This window comes from Diaphorina citri, unplaced genomic scaffold, assembly GCF_000475195.1.
Source record: "Diaphorina citri unplaced genomic scaffold, Diaci psyllid genome assembly version 1.1 scaffold43, whole genome shotgun sequence".
Taxonomy (NCBI): domain Eukaryota; kingdom Metazoa; phylum Arthropoda; class Insecta; order Hemiptera; family Psyllidae; genus Diaphorina; species Diaphorina citri.
Window position 1 is genome coordinate 99,136 of NW_007377480.1, and position 12,737 is coordinate 111,872.

Below are 12,737 nucleotides of genomic sequence, written 5' to 3' on the forward strand. Positions count from 1 at the left end.
TTTCTTGTTTAAGTGTGAAAAATCTGTAATCATTATGGTTACAATACATGAATGTTATACACATGGTGAGGGGAAAGAGGACTCTGTTCAACTTAATCTAGGCTGTATTAAAAGTACGTATAGCTTTCTTGTTTAAGTGTGAAAAATCTGTAATGAAACGCAGAAAAAAATTAACAGCAGAAATCGCAAATCGGTATTTCTTTTGCAGAAAATAAATGGAATTTCTAAAGGTATGTGCTCATGAAAAAAAGTCGTACATACGTATACCTACATTTAAATGCCTTGATTATATTTTATTTATTAGTATGAACAATTGAACACATTAAATTAATTAAGTACCGTGTCAGAAAACGAGTTACCAATGGAGATAGCACGTTGAATGCACCAGTTCCCATCCGTTCACTGAAGTTAAGCAACGTTGCGCGTGGTTGGTATCCGGACCAATTGCTTGCTGCTGTTAAAAAAAATCACCCCTGAAGGGTATTTAGCTAAATACTTACATGGTGATATTAGGAATCTATGAAGTTGTTCACGTTTCTACTAGCATCTGCTAAGTACTGAATCAATAATGTGAACTGCTTCCTATCTTTCAGGTGACATATCAAGAGATAAGAAAATGTAATAATGTATTTCTTTTGTTACGTACCTTTGTCTTGTATTACCAGCTACCTACATACCTCTACCTGACTGCCTATGAGTAAATTTCATATACCTACCTACAGTAAAGTAAACAAAGGTTACTTTTTGCTGATGATAGGAAAATAGTGGGCGGATGATGGGAAAATAGTGGGTACTTATTCCTACATTACCCACCAAGTTACTGTTTTTTTTTTTTTTTTTTTTTTTTTCAATTGAGGTCTTCAGTGACGGGGATTTTACCCACTATTTGGCGACAAGCTACCCGCCTACTCATATAAACCTTACCCAGCCTGAGTGGAGCCAGGAAAAGCTAGCAGCACGCGATTACCCAGATGGTCACCCATCCGGATTCTAACCACACGTACGGTTGCTCAACTTCAGTGATATATTGGTAACTGGTGGTTTCAACATGCTATCGCCGCTGGCTACACATGTGATTTGTTTGTATACAGGTGTTCGACCTTCCATAATCAATTCTATGAACAAGTAAGTAGGTACTAGGAGAAAATCTACATTATCCTATCACACAGTGCTCTTATCACTACTGATAAAAAAACTGACACCCGTCCCTTGCTTCTCTCTAGTAGCTGATTGTTGTACATGAGTGGAGATCCATTTTATTATTATTATTATTATTCATTTAATTTTTTTCAAGAGGTTTAGAGGGAACTGGAACCGCCAAACCGCGAAGGTCTAATTCTCCCAAAATCGAGAGAAGGACAGGATAGGAGAAACCCAGCCCTTTTGAGAACGAAAATATTATCTTATTTTAGTTTGAAAAAAAAAACAAATAAGAAAAGTAAAAAAAAAATAAGATAAAATAAGAAAAGTAAAAAAAAAAAAAAAAAAAAAAAAAAACCCAAAAAAAACAAGATAAAATAAGAAAAGTAAAAAAAAAAAAAAACAAACAAACACCCCATTTAGAGATAGACCGCAACACAGAGGCGGAAAACCAATAAAAACGCTTCAATGTTTTTATACAATCACTTTTGTTTTTATTAAAATTTATTTTAGAAATAAAATATTGTAGGTATAATATAAATATTTTTTGAACAAAATTTAAAAATAAACAAGCTTTTTTTACCTACTCCTCTTTATATTCTACAACACAGGATTTTTTTAAGGGTAAACAAAAAATTCATTATTTTTGAAAAAATAAATACATTATACATGTCCCATTCACTTTTTTCAAAGTAATCAAATGTCCTCATCTACCTATACAGATACACCCTTTTTTACACGCAAGTGAGAAAATATTATGTGGTCCAAAAGTCTAAAGAGTGCTTAAAACATTTGTGAGTCTCACAAACAAAAAATTAAAAAGAATAGGCGGACGTACAATAGGAGCAAAGTGATAAAAGAAACGAATAGAAGGGATGTTATTGTTATTCCCAAAAAGACAAATTCGAGAATGAATGCTCTTTTGCTTTCATGGGATGATCACACAATTTTAAAGAAGCCATATCTGCTTATAGGTCATTTAAATTTAGTTCAGTGTTTGAGGAGGTCTACGTAAATTGTTAGTACCGAACGTTTATTACGTATGAGTAGTCCAGTTTCAAAAGTGAACATACCCGGATGGACTTTTTTAGGGAACTGGGCTACGGGCTACTCGTATGTATGTAGGTAGCTAGGTGGGTAGGTAGTAGGTACTCACCTCCGTGGATATGATCAAACAAGTTTGTTCAAAACTCATTTGCATTCTCTGTAAAAGATCAAATTTAAATCAAAGTGTATTGAAAATGGTTGCTACAGCATTGATTAATACTTTGTCACTATTATGCAATGAAGATTCTATTCTTCAGAATATCATAGATATTCTACACATGGAGGATTCCAATTCTTCCGTATTTTTGGTATGGAGCAATGAAGAAAAAACACCAACAAAAATAGATGTACATAGTATGATCTCTTTAAAGATAGTTTTAGCCGCTGGTATTTGTGAACAAAACTGGTGGCATGCAGTAAATTACCATTCAACTATTATGCCTATCATTTCAACCATGAGTTTGTATTGCTGTACGAAGCTTCTGCACCATATGCTATTTGCTTTACAAACGCTGAGATGCTGTTTAGATCTTTAGCCGCTGGTATTTGTGAACAAAACTGGTGGCATGCAGAAAATTACCATTCAACTATTGTGCTTATCATTTCAACCATGAGTTTGTATTGCTGTACGAAGCTTCTGCACCATATGCTATTTGCTTTACAAACGCTGAGATGCTGTTTAGATCACACATTGAAACAAAATGACGTACTACTTGATGAAAGTTTGCAAAGTAAAATTTTCGAAGTACTTTTGGGCAATTGGGAAAACTATATTCCGTCCGTGATGGACCAAAATTTGTTGCTGTGTGAGAGCTTTATCAAGTGTTTGAAACAGAAGAATTCGGAAGTTAACAAGGAAAAGTTCTGGCATTTCCTCACAAATGTATCCTGTACATTGAAGTCAAAATATTATATGATGGGTGTGTGTTTCCTATCTGATTTTTATTACGAGGTAAGTAAGCATATAAATGCATATTCATAATGTGGCAAGTGGCATAATTAACCGCTTTTCTTCAGCTTTTCCAAATTTGTAGAGGGTTAATAATGATTTCCAATGACATTGTCAGATACCATATCTACTTGAGGTTTATCTCAAAGTTGAAAATAAAATAGACACTTCACAATTTACCTGGCTAAAACCTGTTGTGCATAAAATAATCCCTAATATTCGGCATAAAATATCATAACCATGCATCTACGAAAGTTATTCCTGAAAACTGCTGTTGAACAGCAGGCTATTTCTCAACTGAAACATATTCCTAATGATTTTATTTCTTATCATTTTTTGTTCTAGGATGTGTTAGATTCTTGGCTCATAGACAACATGGTTTATTCCCTGTCCCGGAGTTACTTGGTTACAGCTGGAGCTTGGTGTCATAAAGTTCTTGTCAAAAATGTTCTCACTGAAGAGAAATGGAAGAATACATTTCTTGAGAGAGTCATTGACTTGGTGTGCTATTCTGACATGTGAGTATGAAAATGACTTCTGAAATTGAGATACATAGGTATATCTAGATTCTAGAATATTACACCTGATCATCACATATTCAGTAGATACTGTTCTTTCATAATTCAACCTTGGCCGTTTATTCTTTCACCAATGAGTAATGACCTGATGACTAACCTTTTTATTTTATTTTTCAGATGTATAAGGCAAAACGTGTGCAATTATTGGCTTCCGACTGCCATTAAATATTACCCAAACATCATACAGCTTTTATATGATCGTGTTATTGAAAAGTACAACGTTATCCAAAAACATTGCTGGGTCACCAAAGAAATGTATTGTAAGAACAGAAACATCGATGAACTGCAAAGATACTTGCATAGTGTTATCCTCATAGTCAAACTAGAGAGACCGGCAAAGTTCAATACAATCACGTACAACTGCGTCCAAGAAGCTCTGAAATGTTCTGATGAATTGATACGAGGTGATGCTTTCCTATGTTGTCAAACATTCAATGGCGTCAAAAGTCATGTGCCAATGCAGGGAATGAGCGCTGAAAGTTGTCAAGTATTTCAGGACATATTTCAGTTCCTTGAAGAAAACATAAACTGCGATGATGCCAATTTGAGACAGACAATTTACAAAGTGTTTAAGAACTATGTGAGGAATACAGAAGGACAGTTTCATAAATGTGCAGTGCCCATTGATCTGGTTGTCAGGTATGTTAAATGATGGTTCCTACGACTTACTGAATTTTTTAATACAGATAAAATCTTTAAATATTATGTGGTCCAAAAGTCTAAAGAGTGCTTAAAACATTTGTGAGTCTCACAAACAAAAAATTAAAAAGAATAGGCGGACGTACAATAGGAGCAAAGTGATAAAAGAAACGAATAGAAGGGATGTTATTGTTATTCCCAAAAAGACAAATTCATAGGAGAAAGTTTCTAGGAAGCATATCAAAGATATAAGAATGCCAAAAATGACACAACCTAGAATCGACGACGAAGAAGGAAAAATAAAATGAAAATATTTCTGTCAAAAACGCCGATATGCAAATAACAAGCAAGTATTGTCAAATTTCCATTCAAAAAACGGCGAAAAAACCGCGGGATATAATTTAGCCTTCACCACTAATAATTATATGAAGCTCAGGGACTCATGGCCCCAGAGCAAACTCTCCCATCATAATGATATCAATGTACATGAGCTGGTACCTGACTATTCATCTGGATCCTCTCCAGACTCAACCCTTTGTCTTGCCTTTGTAAATACACTCTCCAACACCACAGAATCCTCGTGAATCAAGCTCAGCTCTTCATTGTAAATCTGTGCATTCCTACACAGAGTTTTGAAATCTTTCTGCAGTTCGTCCACACTGCTGTATTTACCGTCTTCAATCCGACCCAGTATCTTTTTTATATCCATAGGTCTGTCAATGACTTCATAGTAGTCCGGTAGTTCTTTCCTTGAAGGCAACTTGATGAATGGTTCACTAAGTACTCTACCGTCACTGTCTGTGTATTTGATTACAACACGCATGATTTTCTTCAAGGTTTTCTTTAATTTTGCCTGGTCCTTCTCCCTGTCTTTTTCCTTTTCTTTCTTTCTCTTCTTGCTTGTACTCGGTTCTTCGTCATCGTCTTCAGTTTTCTTCCTTCTCTTACCTTTCCTCTTAGATCTCACTTCTTCTTCCTCCTCCTCTTCTTCATCATCATATTCTACACCATCATCAATTGCTTTCAACCATTCCTTCTCAGTGAGAGAGTCCGTGTAATCTACTTGTTTTCTCTGTCGTGAACCTCGGCCCATATGCAATGCTTTCTCCTCTTCTTTAGCTTCGAACGCCCATTGTTCTATCTCTTCGTCTTCTTTAATCAACCAGTCTGGTAACTCACTTACTTCTATGAGACGAGACTTCTTGCCTTGTTCCTTGCGTCGTTCAGCATCTATTCGTTGATAGGTTTGGAATTCTTCCTCTGATCTTGCTAACATCTGGTTCACAGTTTCATCATCAGGCACTGCATTCTCTTCCTCATCTTCTTCATCATCTTGATGAAGAATAGTTTGTAGGAATTGATGTCGTTCAGATCCTGTAGACTTCTGATCAAACATTCCTGCCTGAATAACTTTTTCATCCATATTCAACTTATATCTTGCCGCAGCGAGGATTCTTTCCTCTACAGAGTTCACCGTCATTAGCCTTAGCACACGCACCTCATTCTTCTGTCCTATACGATGTGCTCTGTCTTGGGCTTGAAGATCTTGATGAGGGTTCCAGTCTGAATCAAATATAATAACAGTATCTGCAGTCTGAAGATTCAAGCCTAGACCTCCAGCACGAGTAGAAAGAACAAAAATGAAATATTCCGAGTCTGGAGCATTGAACTTTTTCAGTAAATCACCACGATCCTCTGCTTTCGTTGTTCCGTCCAGACGCATGTATTTGAATCCTCTATATGAGAAATAATCTTCAAGAATATTCATGAGCTGGGTCATCTGACAGAACAGTAGCACGCGATGTCCTGTGCTCTTTAGCTTCGGTAGGATACGATCTAAAAGTTCAAACTTGCCCGACACTCGATATAGATCAGGACCTGACACAATGCCCGAGCCTCCCACGTGATCAGAGAATTTCTCTTCGATATTTTGAAACATGAATGGGTGATTACAGAGTTTCCTTAGCTGCACGATTGTGTTCATAAGAGCCTTAGCACCACCCTTGCCTTGCTTTCCTTTCTCTGAACCATCTGTGAGGAGAATACCTTTGGTATGCATGTGACGGTAGAGAACTTTCTGTAAACCCGACATGTCACACTTGATGATGTACTCTACTTTGTCTGGGAGTTGAGATTCCACTTCTTTCTTCAGTCGCCTCAGAAGGAACGGACGCAATACTTTGTGTAAACGTCGAATGATTAGAATTGTTTCTTCTTCGTTCAACTCCACTTTCTCTCCAGTAGTAGCAAAGGGTGCATTGAACCATTGCTCAAATGTACTGACCGATTTGAAGATAGAAGGCAATAGGAAATTGAGTAATGCCCAAAGTTCTGGTAATTTATTTTGTAAAGGTGTACCTGTGAGTAATAAGCGGTGAGGTGCAACGTAGAAAGTATTTAGTATATGTGTGAGCTTACAGTGATGGTTTTTCATGCGATGTCCTTCATCAATGATCATATATTTCCAGTGGAGTTTTGCCAGAGGACCTTTATCTTTGATCACATACTCGTAAGTTGTTAATAAGACATTGAATTTGCTTGCTTTCATTTGAGCTTGAAGTGTTTTCCTTAAATGTGGTGACCCCTTGTAAGCAACAACATTAACAGATGGAGCCCATCTCTCGAATTCCAAACTCCAATTAGACAAGGTTGACAGAGGAACGATAATCAAGAATGGTCCATTGACTTTTTTTTTCTCCATGAGATACGTGATGAGTGCAATGGTTTGAATGGTTTTACCCAAGCCCATCTCATCTGCAAGGATGCCATTCAAGTTATTGTTAAAGAGAGATACCATCCATTCCAGGCCTTTGATTTGATATTCTTTGAGTTTCCCATTGACGAGGATAGATGCCTGTTCAGTAACTATTTCGTGTACAGTGTGAGCTATGCTATAGTATGTTGCTTCCTCCATAGCATTCTTATTGTACTCATCATCTTCTCCCTTATTTTTCTCTTTATTTTCGTTTTCTCCCGATGTTTTCTCCTTTGACTTCTCTGAGTCTTCGTCCTCATTTTCTTCATCTGAGTCTGCCACCACTTCCCAACCAGGATGATCTTGTATCCATTGCTTCAAGTGAGCTGCTAATGGTGCATCTTCACCCTTGAGGACTTTACCACTAGAGATTTCCCTCACTGAAATATGCATGTCAGTCAGCTGTGAAGTTTCATCTTGATCCAGAGTTACTTTTCCATCAGTGTCCATCAATTTCTGTTTCACGGATTGCTTTCTTTTTTTGCTTTCTTCATCTTGTTTTTTCTTTTGCTCCATTTTGTGTTCCTTTACCATTTGAGTCAGATTAGAAATATATTCATCAGTTTGTGAGAGTAAGAAAGCCAGTCTTTTGTCTTTCTTCTGATCAATCAGTTTTCTGTATCCTTCTTCATCTTCTGCCATCAGACGTCGCATTCTCTCCTTTTCAATTCTTTCTTGTTCTTTCTTCTGTTCTTTCTCAGCATTTGCATGATAATTCATCACTGCTTTGTTAAGTCTCATGATTCTAGCCTGGTTGTTTCTATGATATTCTTTGAAGTCTTTGCAATGTTGCAGTACTGTGGTAATATACTCTTGATGTTTCTGTCTCTTTTTTCTTTCTGCTTCTACTTTTTGTTGCTTTTCCAATTTTTCTGTGGCTCTTGCTTCCTTGAGTCCTTGCCGTTTTGTTCTTTTGTATGCTTTCACATTAACAGCAGTTTCCAGAGTTGTATCACGTCGAGCACATGCAATCACTTCTGCTCTGAGTTGCCTTTGGAAATTTAAAACTTTCAGAGCACGAAGTTCAATTTCAGCTTTCACTCGAAGATGTTCAGGTAAAGTAGAAGTCAGGCTACCATTAAGTTCTTCTATCCGACGTTCAATATTCAGAGCAACTCTGTTTTCTCTTTCCTGTAAGATTATTAAAGGATCAAGACCTTCTGGCTTTGGTATATTCGTCAGTTTACTTTGTTTGATTTGAGATGAAATATGACCTTGTTGCTGATGTGGTTGTGGTGGTGGTTGTTGTTGAAGAGGCATAGGTTGTGCTTGGTTTGGCATTGGTTGGGAGGGAGGCATTGGCATAGGTCCATGTAAAGACATAGGAGGCATTTGAGGCCCACTAGGGACTCCTTCCATTCTCTTACCTTGCACTCCCATTGCCAGTTGAGGAGTCAATGGCTGATTTCGAGCAAGTAATCTGGAAAACAGAAAATACACAACAAATTTAATTATAATAATTATTAGGTTACTTAGGTACTTACCTATTTATGCCAAAAACATACATGAAAAATGTCCAGAGACAATAACTCTGATGGTTATTCAGTTTCCCTCTGTAAACCTGAGGGTTCTGACTAATAACAATGTGTACCTACCTGTAAGCCATTAGGTTACTTAGGTACTTACCTATTTATGCTGAGAGACATCCATGAAAAATGTCTAGAGACAATAACTCTGATGGTTATTCAGTTTCCCTCTGTAAACCTGAGGGTTCTGACTAATAACAATGTGTACCTACCTGTAAGCCATGATCTGGAATCTCAACTGTTGAACTTGAGCGGATGTAAATGCATGCTTGATCTCAGTTCTGTTTGCCTTCATCTCTATCAACTTCTGATAGCGAGGGTCCTCCTCAAGGCCCTGTTCTTTCATCGAGTCAATGGCCCTCTGAAGAGCTGTTAGATTCTCCTGAGGGTTTTGACCAGGAGCCTGGCCAGGAGATGGTCCTGGACTGCCTGGAGGTCCAGAACCTGGTGCTCCCATGGGCAACTGACCCACATTTAGAGGGGGTTGCTGTTGCTGAGGTGGAGGAGGGTTTGGAGATGTTGAACTATTTGACATGGTGATCTGAAATTTAACAATATTGATCAAAACTTGAGTAAGAGAATTGTAGTTTAAAAATATGAAAAATAAAAATGTCACTCTATAGCCTTAAGACTATCCAGCTTTATGATATTATACGACAATATTTGACACATTAAAAACATTAATGTAGGTAGGTACTTGTCAGTTTTTCTAGTCTTATGATGATGACATGACAATGAATTTACAGTGTTGTACAACTGTCCCAAAAGGAGATTTTTTTTCGTGATAAATACCTACCATTAAACATAATAGAACCTGGATTATTTTAACTGCAGTACAGTAGAACCTGGATTATTTCAACTAATGTGGGACTGAGCAGGGTTTATACACTTTTACGGGAATAAAATTCCATGACTTTTCCAGAAAATTCCCATGCATTTCCAGAAAATTAGGGGGTGGAGGTACTTAAAAACAGTGCCGTTTTTAGGAAACACTTCATATTTACTTTGAATATGTCTATTAGATTTTTGACCAGATGCAAATTCCATGACTTTAATAGATTTTCTTTAAATTGTTCATGACTTTTTGGCCAATTTTTAGATTCCATGCCTTTTCCATATTTTCCAGGTCGCATACAAACCCTACCAAGGGTAGTTGAAATAAATAATTGAGGTTCTGTATAAAGAAATAATCGAATTTCCCTATAAAACAATGAAAAGAGGGCAAAATTTAGTTACAAAAGAACAAAATAAGGTATAAATACCCTTTTATTTTCAATTAAACAAAACAAATTAAGAAAGAAACAAAAAAATGAAGCAATAAAATGTAGGTACAATAAAAGAAAAAAACAACGAACAAACAATTTAACTAAAATGTACAACTCTAAATTAAGGTAAGTTTCACCTAGTTGGGTTTAAAGAAGTCCATAATTTTGAGTAAAATAGGTCTGCTTAGATTCTGCCAATTTTTTAGCAATTGCCATTTCCCGCATTTTTCTCAACTGCAGTAGCTGTACAACTTCTACTTCTTCTTGCATTTCCAACCAACTAAAAGCTACATCAAAAGCTTTAATAGCCTCTGTGGCGGATGGACCTAGTGAAGAGGTTGGTTCCATGTCTTCCACATCATTTTCTTCCTCATTTGTGTTGTTAGTTAGAACACTCTTAACAATCTCTTCCTCTGATAAGATAGGATATCCTTGATCTAGCTTATCTGACTCCAACCACTTCAACACGTCTTCACTGTCACAATCTCCTCGAAGTCCAAGAGAGTCTAATGTTTCCAGTGTCTGAGTCACAAGTGTGTCAGTAGTATTTATTCCTTCATTGTCACCTTGAATAGGAGGATTAGCAAGATAATATCTTTCCTCATAATAGTAATAGAGCAACTTGTTCCATGCACATTTGAGTGTCAAGGGAGAAACTGAGTTCCAAGCTTCAACAACCATGTAACAGCAGTCCTTTAAATCAATGGATTTGAAGAATGTGCTGACACTTTCAGCCTCCTCTTTTTCGTGTTCACAGTCCTCCTGCTCAATGTCTCTGAACAAAAGTCGACTTAGAAGTTGCTTTCTGTAGTTCCTCTTCATAGTCTCAATCAAACCTTGATCCATTGGTTGAATGATCGATGACACATTTGGAGGAAGAAAGAGGACTCTGAAACCGTTTCTTGTTAAACCTTCAGCATCTGGATGTGAAGGAGCACTGTCCAAAACTAGGAGCACAGATTTTCCAACTTTGTTCACTTTCTCTTGGTACATCTTGACTTCTGGTATGAATGTGTTGTCATACCAGTCTGTAAATACTTCCCGATTCATCCATCCCTCAGACTGATTTTTGTAGACAAGAGGAATTTGTATATTCTGGAAACATCTTGGGTTTTTCAACTTTCCAATCAGAAGCATAGGGATCCTGTGAGTTCCAGAAGCATTTGCACAAGCCAACAGTGTTACTCGGTCCTTGCTGCTTTTGTATCCTGAAGCTGCCTTTTCTCTGTTGGATGCTAAGGTTTTGAATGGCAAGCTTTTCCAACAGAGCCCAGTTTCATCTGCGTTGTAAATGAGATCCAAGTCATAGTCCTCTTTTTGTAGTTTCTCTGAGAATTCTTTCACAAAAGCATCAGCAGCACTAATGTTGGCACTCATTTTTTCACCCTGGATATCAAGCTGTCGAATTCCATGACGAGATTTAAATTTATCCAACCATCCTTGGCTAGCGGCAAAATCTGATTCATCACCTCCCAATATTACATTGAATTTTAGAGCCATATCACACAACAAAGGTCCACTGATAGGTTGTCCAGAAGCTCTTGCTTGCAGAAACCATTTGTACAATGCCTCATCCAACAAGTCAAACTTGGATCCTTTCATACTTTTCCGCTTCTTACTTCTATCTTCAGAATCAAGTTTACGAGCAAAATTCTTTATCTTGTCAGCACTTTTGTTAATATTTGTAATAGTTGATTTTGAAATGCCATACTCTGCTGCCAAAGATGTGCATGATTCTCCTTTTTTAATGCGCTCTAATATATCCAGCTTGTCCTTGATTGGCAGCACAAGTTTTATTTTTCTCTTTAAACCACTGGAGCTATTTCCTGGGCAAGAACTCATTGTCAAACTCAATTAAAATAAATTAAAAGAAAAATCAAAACAAACACACAGCTGCAAATGTACTCCTCCCCCTCCCCTTACTAGTCTTTACCTTTTCTCTCTACATAATTATCTCTCTCATATTCCCCAAGAAAAAAAAAAAGTTGAAATAATCAAGGTTCTACTGTACTTATGTACTCAAAAGATTCTTATTGCGAGTTTCTGCCCATCCATAAGCAAAGATCAAAACTGATAGCCAATATTTACATTTCGGAAAGAACAAAATTTCTCCATCATAGGTAGTAGTATTGTTGGGATGTCAAGACCTTGGGGTTTCAAGAATACACTAGAATCATTATACTTATTTAGCAATATGAGGATGCTTTTCATTTTTCACTTGTTTGCAGATGGTAGATATGTCCAAACCTCCTCAGGTTGACGTCTATTAATGATTACTCCTTTTGATTATTTTCTATGGTACTTTGGTTATCTTTCAGGAGAGATAAAACTAGGACACCTCCTTACCTTTCAAATCCTTGTAATGGGTTCAATGATTTTTACCAAGTTAATCAAAGCAGAAGTGAATAAACATTTTACAACAAAGTGAACAACTGTTCTAGTGGACTTTATACATAAAAGATTCTTCGATTTAATGCCAAATGGAGTAGACTAAAGTTCATTCAAGTCGATAAAACTTATGTGTTCGCTGATTTCTGATGGATCTTGTTTCTTGTTTGATTGAGCTTTTTGTTTTGTTTTTCTAGCGTTGCTAGAAAAAAGAGCGTATTTTAACATGAGCGTATTTTAATGAAAAGATGGTCTTTGCTATAGATCAGTTGCGCTTACTTGGGTGATGTTTCAAAGTCATAGAGCAGAAAAAATGAGGACCAACGGAATTTTTCTTTTTCTTCAAAGTAACGCTTACTAGACTTTGAAACATCACCCAAGCTTGGGTGATGTTTCAAAGTCATAGAGCAGAAAAAATGAGGACCAACGGAATTTTTCTTTTTCTTCAAC

General features: G+C 36.8%; 3 protein-coding genes and 1 long non-coding RNA gene across 6 annotated transcripts; 1 reads left to right on the forward strand and 3 right to left on the reverse strand.

The window, feature by feature from the left end:
- Window positions 1-33: 33 nt before the first annotated feature.
- LOC113469455 lies at window positions 34-939 on the reverse strand. Of its 2 annotated transcripts, XR_003392867.1 has the most exons (3): window positions 925-939; window positions 501-586; window positions 34-147 (listed from the first exon to the last, which is right to left on the reverse strand). It is a non-coding gene; the product is annotated as an uncharacterized LOC113469455 (long non-coding RNA). The 2 variants fall into 2 exon arrangements; XR_003392866.1 differs by lacking the exon at window positions 925-939 and having other exon boundaries at window positions 501-609.
- A 1,366-nt stretch (window positions 940-2,305) lies between these two features.
- Window positions 2,306-4,387, forward strand: LOC103514329. 2 transcript variants are annotated; one of them, XM_026827124.1, is made up of 4 exons: window positions 2,306-2,704; window positions 2,860-3,139; window positions 3,482-3,654; window positions 3,832-4,387. In XM_026827124.1, exons 1-4 carry the CDS (start codon window positions 2,307-2,309, stop codon window positions 4,364-4,366), a joined length of 1,386 nt encoding a protein of 461 aa, XP_026682925.1. In that variant the 5' UTR covers window position 2,306; the 3' UTR covers window positions 4,367-4,387. The 2 variants fall into 2 exon arrangements, with proteins under 2 accessions (XP_026682925.1, XP_008477425.1); XM_008479203.3 differs by lacking the exon at window positions 2,306-2,704 and having other exon boundaries at window positions 2,724-3,139.
- A 53-nt stretch (window positions 4,388-4,440) lies between these two features.
- Window positions 4,441-12,473, reverse strand: LOC103514146 (ATP-dependent helicase brm). Its single transcript, XM_017446275.2, has 3 exons — window positions 12,246-12,473; window positions 8,847-9,175; window positions 4,441-8,528 (listed from the first exon to the last, which is right to left on the reverse strand). Exons 2-3 carry the CDS (start codon window positions 9,167-9,169, stop codon window positions 4,856-4,858), a joined length of 3,996 nt encoding a protein of 1,331 aa, XP_017301764.1. The 5' UTR covers window positions 9,170-9,175; window positions 12,246-12,473; the 3' UTR covers window positions 4,441-4,855.
- Window positions 9,489-12,238, reverse strand: LOC103514337 (jerky protein homolog-like). The gene has a single exon (XM_008479210.3). It carries the CDS (start codon window positions 11,739-11,741, stop codon window positions 10,047-10,049), a length of 1,695 nt encoding a protein of 564 aa, XP_008477432.1. The 5' UTR covers window positions 11,742-12,238; the 3' UTR covers window positions 9,489-10,046.
- Window positions 12,474-12,737: the final 264 nt, after the last annotated feature.